Below are 12,671 nucleotides of genomic sequence, written 5' to 3'. Positions count from 1 at the left end.
ATTCAGTGCTGTATGTCCATACTTGGCATTTGAGACATGTCGACAATGGCGCTTGAGCACTAAAACTGTGAATTTGATGCGAAATGGGAAAATGCCTAGTGTTACCATTGAACAAGCTCAAAAGAACTTTTGCAAGGTATTCCTTTTCTTGTGATTGTATATTTACTAAAATTTTGTTTCCTGGTTGGCACTTTTAATAAAGAGCATGTTGGAGATATGTTTTGCTAATGGAATTTTAGGGTTCAGACGTGCCTTTTGCTTTTACCTACATAACTTTTGAAGACACAACTGACAGATGCTTGCAGTTCAAAAAAGACTATTTTGACTTGATCTTTTTCCCCTCAATTGCAGGCAATTACATCTGGCCTTCTCAAAATTCTTTCAAAAATGGGGATCTCATTGCTCGCCAGGTATCTGCCAACGTAGTTTGAGCCAGAAATTTTCCTATTTTAGTCATTCTTTCTTCTCTTGTTTTTTTTTGTCTTCTTTATGTCAGTTTACTCTTCTACATTTCCTCATCAGCTTCTCTCACCAAAAACTATTTGGTTCAGTTATTGTGGTGCACAGATATTTGAAATCTATGGATTGGGGAAGGAGGTCATGGATATTGCATTCTGTGGCAGTAAATCGAGCATTGGTGGACTAACCCTTGATGAGGTATTAAGAGATGAAGCATCTGATCTGTGAATGGTTAATCGTGTATCAATTTTGGTAAATAGTGTTGAAAGTCTTAAACTATGTCGGCAATTAGGTAAAGGGAAGAAAGCAGAGAGTGGGAATTTTTTTTTCTCTTCACTTGCTTGGTATGACAAAGGAAATAGGGTAAGTGAAGGGAAAAAGGAAGTTTGTTCTTCTGGGACCCACTTATTTCCCTTTTTCTTTCGCTCCTTTTCCCCCTCGGTACTTTCCCTTTCCTTATCCAGTTACCAAGCATAGCACTCCCCAGATCCTGTTGTATCTTACATATAAATATTTGTTCGCTGCTTTAATTGCTTTCTTACAGCATAAGATGTTGGTCACATTCATTTTGGGAAATCTAGTTTCTTCAAGAGAATAAAGATAGAGAAAGTATTGGAATTTTGGAGTATACTGAAAGTGTGTAACTTTTTAGCTCCAATTTCAGTGGGATATCTGTTTTGTAAGCTTCAGCTTTAAATATTGATATGCGATAGTTGGTTGGTTTCTGCAGTGGTCCAATCAGAATACTGGGAAAACCTTTGATTTAGTTAGGCAGAAATAGCTAGGCTTTAGAATTAGATTGTTTCGCTTCTTTGCATAATTGATGACAAATTGAAATAAACATTTGGTTAAAAGTTCACCTTGATCTCTGAAGTTCTGCAAAATGTTGGCTCAGTAGACATGGCGGTATACTTACAATCTGTGCTTTTTCGCAGCTGGCAAGAGAGACTTTATCATTCTGGGTGAAGGCCTTTTCTGAAGATACAGCAAAACGACTAGAGAATTATGGGTTCTTACAATTCAGACAAGGAGGTATATTTTTCTAGAGGCTAAAACATAGAGGTTTTGGAAGTTTATCTTTTCACATACAGTATCCAGATCTATGGAACCTAAGCAAATATTGTTAAACTGTATTGACCTTTAATGGTGTTTAAAATCTGTATATACCGTGCCAGTTTCTTGTGTCTTTCTAGTTTAAGATAAAAACATTGCATGTGAGTGCTCTGGTAGATTTTCTTAACATGCTATACTCCAAGCTTGTAGAGAGGTAGTCGTTAGGAAGCCAAGATTTACCAAATTAAGATTCTGATGACAACTCATAATGGTGGTCTGCTGAGTTTGTTAAACAGCCTTTGGCATTCTATTTCTTATATGTCTGTTGTTTTTCTAACATTCTAGACTCCAAAAGCTAGTAAAGAGGGTAGCTGACCCGGATAGCACTGTTATCCAAAAAAAGGGAGCTTGTATAGGTATAGGTGTCGGTCGGAGTTGCCTCTCAAAGGTAGGGGTAAAGTGTGCGTATATCTTACTCTCCCATACCTACTTAAGGGATTACAAAGGGTATGGTGACGTTTCTTGATTTTCTTGATTTTAAGACTAGGTTACTTTTAAACAAACATTTGAAGGGATAAGAGATGTAAACTAGATAGTGTCGATTAGCTTCTGCCACCTTCACTTTTCGATGTCTGACCAGAATAACTTGTGCATCGTCAGAGTTCAGTGAGGACAGTTGTGATTCTATTTCCTTCCCCCTCTATGTGCATTTTGCAGAGTCTTTTTTGAGAGAAGGGTCCAAGAAATAACAGAGTCGTGTCTACCTGCTGGCTAGTCCTATAGTTCCAAGTTCCTCCAAGAAACCAGCTTTCTTTGAATCTCATCTTGTTAAACTTGTGTCTCCTTCTTGCTCCTCTTGAGCAAAAGCTAGACGGTGAAGGAAAAATGAATATGGTGCGCTTACCTTAATTGTTACAAGTGCTGCAATCTGGTATTTTCGACATGAAATAGGGATGTCATTTCGAGCTGTATTTTGTGAATCGAAAGATACTCTTTTAATCATCCTTTATTTTTTGAGAAATGAAAAGTAGTGTTGGTATCTTTGTCTCAAGATGAAGTCTTAATAGATATGGGCCTGTGTTCCTTTTTGTTTTCAGTTCTTTGACTCTCTCTTCCCTTTAATTAAAAGGTGAATACCATGGAAACAACCCAGAGATGTCAAAACTGCTCCATAAAGCCGTCCGCCAAAAGAGTGAAAGTGCATATTCAGTATATCAGCAGCATTTGGCTAATCGACCTGTAAACGTGAGTTGTTTTACTAGATTCTGTTTCTTGTACTTGGATATCTTTGCATTTTCTTATCATCTGGATATCTAATTTAATCCTGTAGTTTACTACTACTTACTTTATGTATTTCCTGATGCATCCACAGCCAAATATCACTCCGGAAAAGGCAGATGCATAAGGTGCATTAATAGTAATTGCTGACATAAAACATTCTAGTAATTTCTCCTCTGTTGCTTATTAATAGTAATTGCTGACATAAAACATTCTAGTAATTTCTCCTCTGTTGGTTATGCTCAGCCGAATATCACTCTTGAAAAAGCAGATGCATAAGATGCATTAATAGTAATTGCTTACATAAACCTTTGAGTAATTTTCCCTCTGTTGTTTATGCACAGCCAAATATCACCCTTGAAAAGTGGATTAATAGTAACTAGTGGCATAAACCTTGTTGTAATTTGGCCTCTGGTGTTTATGCACAGCCAAGTATCACTCTTAAAAAGCGGATGCATAAGAGATATTTAATTGCAATTGCTGACATAAACCTTCTAGTAACTAATTTCCCCTCTGTTGTTTATGCACAACCAAATATCACAGTTGAAAAAGTGGATGCATAAGATGCATTCATGTAATTGCTGTGTTATCAAAGGCGAAAAGCGCAAAAAGGCTCTAAGGTCTATTGGGGCTTCAAGCGCAAAGTGCAAATAAAGTGTGGGCTTTAATGGAACAAGGTCCAAGGGAGAAAAAATACAAATCTATATGTTTTATCCAATGCTAATGATTATAAACATTAATGACAAATATATGAACAAAGAAATTGAATTTTTTTAATAATAAAGTGAAACATCAATTGTTTAGTGTCACCTCTTGAGCAAAGGTTCATTCGCAAGGAAAAATGTGCCTTAGAACTTGATGACACCGAAGGACATAAAGCAACGCGAAGCACTCAACACGTTTTGAGCCTCGCTTCAGAGCTTAAGCTCACCTTTGACAACACTGGATTACTCTGACATAAACCTTCTAGTAATTTCCCCTCTGTTGTTTATGCACAGCCAAATATCACCCTTGAAAAAGCGAATGCATAAGAGGCATTAATTGTGATTGCTGACATAAACCTTCTGGTAATTTTCCCTCTGTTGTTTATGCACAACCAAATATCATTCTTGAAAAAGCGGATACATAAGATACATTAATCTAATTGCTGACATAAACCTTCTAGTAATTTCCCTTCTGTTGTTTATGCACAGCCGAATATCACTCGTGGATAAGCGGAAGTATAAGATGCATTAATAGTAATTGCTGACATAAGCCTTCTAGTAATTTCCCCTCTGTTCAATCATTAAAGATGAAAGAAAGGTGAATACACAAAGACAGATTGTCGTTTCTGAAGATATCTATTTATTGCAGGTTCTCAGAGATCTTCTTGAATTCAAAAGTGATCGGTCGCCTATACCCGTTGGAAGAGTGGAACCTGCTTCAGCAATTGTGCAGCGGTTTTGCACTGGTGGCATGTCACTTGGAGCTATTTCAAGGGAAACTCATGAGGCTATTGCAATTGCAATGAATAGATTGGGTGGAAAGTCGAACTCAGGAGAAGGTGGTGAGGTATGTTATACCTGTTTTGTGTTAAGTACATTACCATTGGAATTGTTCTTTATCACCGACTATTCTACAGAAAAGATGATATTTTGATTGTCAATTTCAAACAGGATCCAATTCGCTGGAAGCCGCTTACTGATGTCATTGATGGATATTCTCCAACACTTCCCCACCTTAAAGGTCTGCAAAATGGAGATACTGCAACAAGTGCAATTAAGCAGGTATGTGCACTATGAGTTTGCTCTGAGGTTTGTTCGTCCTTCTCATCTAAGTTGTGTGCTCTTCCCTTTGATGCTGCACCCTTGTAGGATTCTCCAAAAATATGTACTTTTTGAGAATCCAACATGCATTCATTGACTTTCTTGAGAAGTCTGAGCTACATAGTGTTTTAAAGGTAAGTTATTTTTCTGATGACTTGTGGAGAACACACATGACTTCCTTACAACCTTTTCAGGTTGCTTCTGGACGCTTTGGTGTCACTCCTACATTTCTAGCTAATGCCGACCAGTTAGAAATTAAAATTGCTCAAGGTGCAAAGCCAGGTGAAGGTGGCCAATTGCCTGGTAAAAAAGTTAGCGCTTACATTGCTAGACTAAGGAATTCAAAACCTGGAGTTCCTCTTATATCTCCACCACCACACCATGATATTTATTCTATCGAGGATCTTGCTCAGTTGATTTATGATCTTCATCAGGTGAAATGCGTGTTATCTTCTTCTTTTCTATGGCGATTTTCATTCATGAGCTAACCCAGAAGCTAAGGTATCTGTAAAAAATAATATTCTGCTTTCATTCATGAGCAGGTCAACCCAAGAGCTAAGGTATCTGTAAAGCTTGTCGCTGAAGCTGGTATTGGTACTGTGGCTTCTGGGGTGGCAAAGGGAAATGCTGATATCATACAGGTAACCAAATAGTTGTGCATGTAGCAATGCGTCCTTTGTGCTTTGTGCATCCTGAGAGAGAGACTGCGAGCTAGCTCAGCTATCAAACATTTTTCAGCTGGCTATTATGGTGGACCACTTGCAATTTCGTTTTCCTTTTTTTTTTTTTTAATGAAGTAATAGCTTATTAAGGTGGTGGAAGAATTCTCAGTATGTAAGTGGCAAAACTAGAGACCATAAAATGTGTGTTTCTTCAAATAAGCGCTAGTCATCTATACTAAGTTGAACCTCATGTTTGCACCATAAATTACCTAGAAATAAATGGCAGACCTTCATCTGCTAGTAATCATTTTTTATACCTTCAGATGCTTTCCTGTTCCTTTCCCTCCAAAATTAAATGACTTGAAGCTTTGTAGGAGTTGAAATTCAAATGACCATTACTTTATTTTTTCCTGTCGGTAAATCCAAAACATCATTAAGGTGTAGTTCCAAATGTCCTATTCCCTATCAAAATGATGCTTTGGATGTTACAGTTGGTTGTCTCACATCCTTTTTATGTAAAATAAATTAGTTTTTGGCTTGGTACAATTATATAAAAATTATATTATCAAATTCTATAGATTGGAGGGATAGGTTGCTATCATCTTTTACATTCTTAATGTTAAGATATTTGAAATCCTAAAACTAATTTACCTTTAGTGTCATTAGGTAGGAAATGGAAACAAAGAATGATCCAATATTAGGTTCAAAATAGAATTGGAGCACCTCATTGACATTCTTAGGTTGCTATCATCTTTTACATTCTTAATGTTAAGATATTTGAAATCCTAAAACTAATTTACCTTTAGTGTCATTAGGTATGAAATGGAAACAAAGAATGATCCAATATTAGGTTCAAAATAGAATTGGAGCACCTCATTGACAATCACTTCTGCAATTATTACATATTATGTTGGGATGCTAGTTGAGATATATCGATTTATTTTCATATACCTTTAATTTGTATCTAAGCAGCAGAATTGAATTAATGGTTTCTCCAATGATGTTGAATTTTTAGTTAACCTAAGTACAATCATTTGTATAGTCTTGGCAAGTTATACCTCATAGTTATTCTAGGGTTTAACAGATGGCCTCTTTTGTGATGTATCTGGTGTTAACTGTAGAACCTTCCTTGTTTGGAGTAGGACGATTGGGGGAGGAGAAGGTGATACCTTTGTGGAAGTTTTGGTACTAAAAGTGCTCAATCGTATTCATCTATAGAGTTATAGATTTATATTAAAGAGAAAGAAACAAACTAGTAACCTGATCCCTTAGTTCTAGGAGATTTGAGAATCAAGCAATTATTTCAGCTGATGCAATTTCCTGAAATACTTGATTCAATGGCAGATCTGATTTTATTAGTTCAATTTATATACTAGTCCTACAAATCATATCTGATCACAATTGATCATAATCATATATAAATCAGCATTCCCACTCAAGTTGACATTTGTATATCTGTATGCCTAATTTGCTTACGAAAAATTCAAATTTTTGATGTTATTTTGAAAATCAAGCATAGTAAGCTAAGTCTTTTTGGCGGTTGTCGTTTGCAGATATCAGGGCATGATGGGGGAACTGGAGCAAGCCCAGTAAGTTCAATTAAGCATGCTGGTGGCCCCTGGGAGCTTGGACTTACAGAGACACACCAGGTTATCTTTTTACTGTAGAAATGAGCATTTTCAGTGTCTTTCTAGTAATTTTTCTTATTACATAGAAGGTCGTTACATTTAATACTTTCTTCGATTTTTAAGTATGTTCTTTTTCTGTTATTCTTTGAATGGTTGTGTGCAGACACTCATTGAAAATGGGTTAAGAGAAAGGGTTGTTCTTAGAGTTGATGGTGGATTTAAAAGTGGATTTGATGTCATGATGGCTGCAGCAATGGGTGCAGATGAGTATGGATTTGGTTCGGTAGCAATGATAGCCACGGGTTGTGTGATGGCTCGCATATGCCATACTAACAATTGTCCAGTTGGTGTTGCCAGTCAGGTAGCCTATGTCCCATTTTCAATCATCTTCATCATATTTATTGATAATCTTTGAATTTTTCTAACATTTTGGTTCTCAAAAACCGTTAGAGAGAGGAGTTACGAGCTCGGTTCCCAGGTGTTCCAGGAGACCTTGTTAACTACTTTTTGTATGTTGCTGAAGAGGTAACCTTATGCTCACTTGTATTTCTATAGAAATTACACAGACTGTTCATTTCCTAGGTTTACTTTGCAGTATTCCATTGAGAAAATGTCATGGTTACATTGATCATTTACGTTAGAATTTGAACAAGAACAGGATCGTATATATTGTCTTACTTGAAAAGGATTGTAATTTAGTGTCTACAAATAGGGCTCAATATAATAATGTAGAAAACACAATTTAATACTTCTTCTGTCCCAATTTTGATGAGTTACTTTCTTTTTTAGTCAGTGCCAAAAAGAATGACACATTTCTATACTAAGTAATAATTTAACTTTAAAATGTCCATTTTACCCTTAATATGAAATGATTTATAGTCACACAAATATCTATAAATTACTTTTGACCACAAGTTCCAAAAGTCTTCTTTATTTCTTAAACTCCGTGCCGAGTCAAACTAACTCATATAAAATGGGACGGAGTGAGTAGTATTTTTCTCCTTTCTCACATGGTATTAGAGTATCCGTGAGAAACAACGTGAAAATACAGACAATATGTCGTGCGTTAATTTTGGTGATTGTAACAGTTGTTTGCGTCATCTTCTTCTTTCCTTCAGTGTTCGCGAAAACCAACAGTGCCATCAAGCTTGGAAAGCTGCAGTGACCAAACCCCAGAAAAACACTCCGGTAGAACTCCAATCACACTCGGCTTAAACCTCCGACACCTATGACACATGCGCCAGCGCACAAGGCTTGTTCCAACATTTTCTTTCGAGCCATTTTTTTTTTTCTGTTGAGGTAGCCTAGGCCTTGCAAGCCTTTCTATCAATTTATTTTGGATTCCGATCACTGGAACTCTATTCTGGCAATACCAGTGGGATTTTCCGTCGAGATCTGGATTTGCCGACAACCAGATCTATGTTTCTTGTGCGTACCAGTATATTATGATTATATCTCATTGAGGGTAGGATATGGGAGTAAAGGTAGTTTTGGCGGAAATATATAGTATGGAGATGCTTAGTTATAAGATAAGTTTCCAAGCATTTATAGGGTATCTTTTCAGAAGGAGGCGATATTCAAACAACTTTAGGGGGACACAAGGGGAAGAAACGCTGTGGAATTTGAGGTTCAGAAGGGATTTCCAGGATGGGGAGGGGAGTGAATTTTAAAATTTACTAGCTTTACACCATCAACATTGTGAGCCTTTAAAAAACACGATACAATGAGATAGAAACTGGGGAATAATTGCTTGTTTTCTATAATGAGATGTTTTTGGTGAGGGCAGAGGAAACTTTTTCTGTTAAGTGTAAAGTCGATTTGGATTCCTAAGGTGCTGAGGAAGGTGTGCTTTTTCACATGGTTATCTGGTAGAGAGGTGATTTGATTGTGGAAAACCGTAGAAAGTCTGTACAGCTGGTATTATTTATGCAAAGAGGCAGGCGAAGATGTTACCATCTTCTACTACACTGCAGCCTGGCCAAGAGATTATGGTGAGATATGATCAGTTGGTTTGGTATGTCTTGGGTGATGCCAAGGTCTGTGAAGGACATGTTTGCTTTGGAAAGCTGGAAGAAGCTGGAGAAAGACCAGGACTTGGAATGCTGCAGCTCAGGCTTTGATGTGGATCATTTGGAGAGAGAAATAGAAGTGCTTCTGAAAGGGCAGAAATGAGTTTTGGGCAGTTACACATGTAGTCCTGAATGTATAGAGGATTGAGTGCCTTTTGTTCAGAACCATATTCTTTTGTAGGTTTGTAACTGTTTGGTATACTTTTTTGTATACGGTTGATATTGGCCTTTTGATTTTTGAAATGAAATTATATACCTGATCAAAAAGAAGAAGACTTCTTTTGTTGGAGGTTATGCACAAAGCACGTGCTCCCAGTGACACGAGGTGAAAGAGAGTAAGACATGTGGGGTAACAAAACCAGATGTGAACTTGATTCTTGATAGATAAGGTAGGAATACGATTAATGAGATAACATGATGTGAGAACTGCATCAGCCAAAAATGCGATGGAACATGATTTGCGCATAGAAACCCAAATCGATACCGGCTTTTAGCATTGATGTCTGAAAGTATTAAAACAACTCAGATGGATTTTTCGTCTGGAAAATCCAAATCACCTAGGGTAGAAGTTACCCTACGAGGACCTGAAGCTCTTCCTTGTTATCAAGATGTCAAGGGAAATAAAAGGAAGTATGGTTACCGAGTTAACCTGAGTCACACTTTAGAGTAGACATGTGACACCAACAAGGTACCATTTTCTGAAGTTATGATAAGCTGAGATGTCCCAACTTGGTATGTAATAGATCGAGTGAATCAGTAGCAGGGAAACTACGGAAGGAAGATAAGGTGTAAGTGATTTAAGATTTGGGATAAGTGATTAATGAATAAGAGATTAAAAATATCACCAGAAACCTAGAGAAAGTTAAGGACGAACATGGGCTAGCTTGACCTATTCCAGATGCCATGGTTTGAGAACCATTGCGACTGCCGAAGAAATCTGGAGTAAGAAATAGTAGCAAAAAGAGATTTATCACTAGAAATGTGACCGGATCCACTTAAATGAATGACTCAAATACAGGAAGAACAAGATTGAGGGCGCAAGTCACACTATTACTAGTTTGAACATCATAAGTTATCTCACGAGTTGTCTGCTTATGTGCTTTGAGTTGAAGCAACACAGTATAATCCGACTAATAAACCAATAATCATCCGATTATTTGAAATATTGGAGTCCATTTTGTTGCAACCATGGCTCAGAAATGACTTAATTTTGTCACCAGAAAGTTTAAACTTGCTGTAAATGCTCAATTCTGGCCATAAGAATTCACAAAGTGATTTTGAGAACAATTACCTGCTTCGTACGACAAATGTCGAAAACATTGCAAGATCAATGTTGCAACAATGAAGAAAAACAGGAAAATTGACTATACTTGCTGGAAGACAGTTCCCACAGCTGAAATCCCCACAAAACATTGATAGGTCGAGTGAGAAGAAGTAAGCGGCTACTACAGTGTTGAGAATTTGCAAAAGAGCTGTTGGAAATGATAGTTCACCAGAAAAACTCATTGGACCTCGTCGGAACCATAGTTCATGGTCGGAAAATCCCTAAGAACCAAAGGAACAAGCCTTCTCTTTATCATAAATGGACGCACGCTTTGGCGCATGACATAGACCGTACCAGATTTTTTTTTCCTATATAGCGTGCGGAAACGCATGAAGACACCTTTTTCGCATGGTTGGATGGGTTTTTGTTGTCGAAATATGCCCGACGTTGTGGTGGTGTAAGTTTATGCACAACACTCATGAAAATAGGAGGCAATTGAAACAGGTTCGCAGTCGCTAGAAAGTTGCATGACGACAATCTTTCTTTCTTCTGGAAGTCTTAAGTTGTGAATTGATTATTCTCTTATCTGTGTGTAAACTCCGATTGATTATTCCTTATAGCTAATTCGGTCTTAGATAGTGAATATACAAGTTTTAAGATAGGAAGGAAAATATTCTACCTAATTACATAATCGATCTGATTAGATCTGGCTAATCCTTATCGATACACAATGCCATTTACAATGTTCATACAACTTTCTTAACAATTTCACTACTTACCCCCTCCATGCCTATCCTGCTGACGTCACCCGTCTCTAAGCTGTCATTGTAGTTTTTCTAAGAACTACTCAATTTCAGTTATAAATGGTCCTTTTGAAGTAATATCTCGAATGATCTCCTTAATCTCTCATCCGGTAGTCAACCATTGTAACCTCTATGTTTATTTACCAAATCTAAAAATGTGGATGTGTGATAGCTCAATGGATGGGATTCTCAAAACTTGAGTATGAACTAATATAAATGTGGAAGCAAAACTAAGGAACAAATTAAGAAGACTAAAGAAAAATTAAAAGATATGAGAATTCAAATAAATAGTTCCAAGAAGATCCACAAACACAAGTTTTTATGATTTAACAAGATCCAAATAACACAAATTGGTTATTGGATGAACCAAACACCTTTACTTGAGAAACGAATCAAACTTAGAATCATATCGTGACCGCTTCATGAATAACATTAGACAACAATTAGTAATTGGTACTAATTGTTTTCTAAATATACCAAGAAGTAACTAAAGATATCAAAGAAGTTATCTGCCTTGAATTATGAACTAGGTAGGTCAAAAGATAATTCCCAAAGCAATCTGCCTCCAAAGGTTCAGATGAACTCTCAATAATAATATTCTTTAAAATATATGTTTCAATGAAGGAACAATAAGGAAAGGGGGCTGGGCTAAGATAATATTCAATAGGAAAGAAATACCTAGGGTCATAGAAGGCGGTTGTCCATACATAGTCCAATGCAGTCAACATAGAAATATAACTTTTTAATATAGAGTCTAGAAATTAGGTTAAATAAATCCTAATTTTGGGCTGCTGTATTTTCTCCCTTTTGGGGAAGATTTGGGCTCCATCCACCTCCTTTAGAACTTCAATTTGGCCCTCCAAATAAATGTATGACTAAGTCAAAAAATCTTCTTTGGCTGGAGATTGTGTTCCATCATAGCACACTTTTTAATTGCTCATTGAGTTTGTCTTGAAATTTCCTTGTTTTAGATCTTGTCTTGTGTTTTCTTGAAGCTTCTAAAGTTTCATCCATGTCTTTTAATGATGTTGAACTGCCATGGATGGTACCAATGTGCGTCCTACAAAGTTGTTTCTTTAGTCCAGTATCCTTCCAGGATAATCGTATATTTTCTCTATATTTCTAAAGGCTACCCGATTTGCCCTGTGAACGTATTCGTTCCCTTCATGATCCACTATAGCACACTTACCCTGTAAAAGAGTATTACCTCACCCGGAAACATATACTGTTCACTAATTTCATATTAGGCATTTATTACACTTCTCACCATAAGGAGTACTCCTGCCGAGTAAATCTCCACACTTACTTCTCAGTATTTCTGCATTGAGATTAGAGAATGTCCGTGTACATAGTTCCCCTTCATGTGTAGGAAGTCTTTATCTTGTTTTGTCTACCACATGCCACCAAAAACTTCTTTACACCCTCATTTCCTTCGTAAAAGAAGTCTCATATTTTCTCCGAATTTCTTGCAATCCGAAAGAATACAAATAAAGACATATATGTGGATAGTTTGTACTTGTAGACTTCAACTATGTAATTTCCCCTCCTATTAATATGTCCCTATCACTTGCTCAACCTTATCTTCAATCTCTCTCACAAGAGATCCTTATCTTAGATATTCTTCCTGAGAAACAACCCCCCCCCCCCCCC

General features: G+C 36.9%; 1 protein-coding gene across 1 annotated transcript in view; it reads left to right on the top strand.

Moving 5' to 3' along the window:
* LOC107013679 (ferredoxin-dependent glutamate synthase, chloroplastic) overlaps positions 1–12,671 on the top strand; it is a 44,980-nt gene that overhangs the window by 19,528 nt on the left and 12,781 nt on the right. Inside the window, exons 14-25 of the mRNA XM_015213548.2 lie at positions 7–136; positions 352–410; positions 552–657; positions 1,395–1,491; positions 2,642–2,757; positions 4,144–4,341; positions 4,446–4,556; positions 4,790–5,029; positions 5,138–5,236; positions 6,811–6,906; positions 7,049–7,246; positions 7,336–7,410. Coding sequence (XP_015069034.1) covers positions 7–136; positions 352–410; positions 552–657; positions 1,395–1,491; positions 2,642–2,757; positions 4,144–4,341; positions 4,446–4,556; positions 4,790–5,029; positions 5,138–5,236; positions 6,811–6,906; positions 7,049–7,246; positions 7,336–7,410 — 1,525 coding nt within the window. The remainder of the gene's footprint in view (positions 1–6; positions 137–351; positions 411–551; positions 658–1,394; positions 1,492–2,641; positions 2,758–4,143; positions 4,342–4,445; positions 4,557–4,789; positions 5,030–5,137; positions 5,237–6,810; positions 6,907–7,048; positions 7,247–7,335; positions 7,411–12,671) is intronic.

The sequence above is a fragment of the Solanum pennellii genome, chromosome 3, assembly GCF_001406875.1.
Source record: "Solanum pennellii chromosome 3, SPENNV200".
NCBI classification, from domain to species: domain Eukaryota; kingdom Viridiplantae; phylum Streptophyta; class Magnoliopsida; order Solanales; family Solanaceae; genus Solanum; species Solanum pennellii.
Note: the sequence above shows the minus strand (reverse complement) of the source record. Positions and strands in the feature narration are given on the sequence as shown.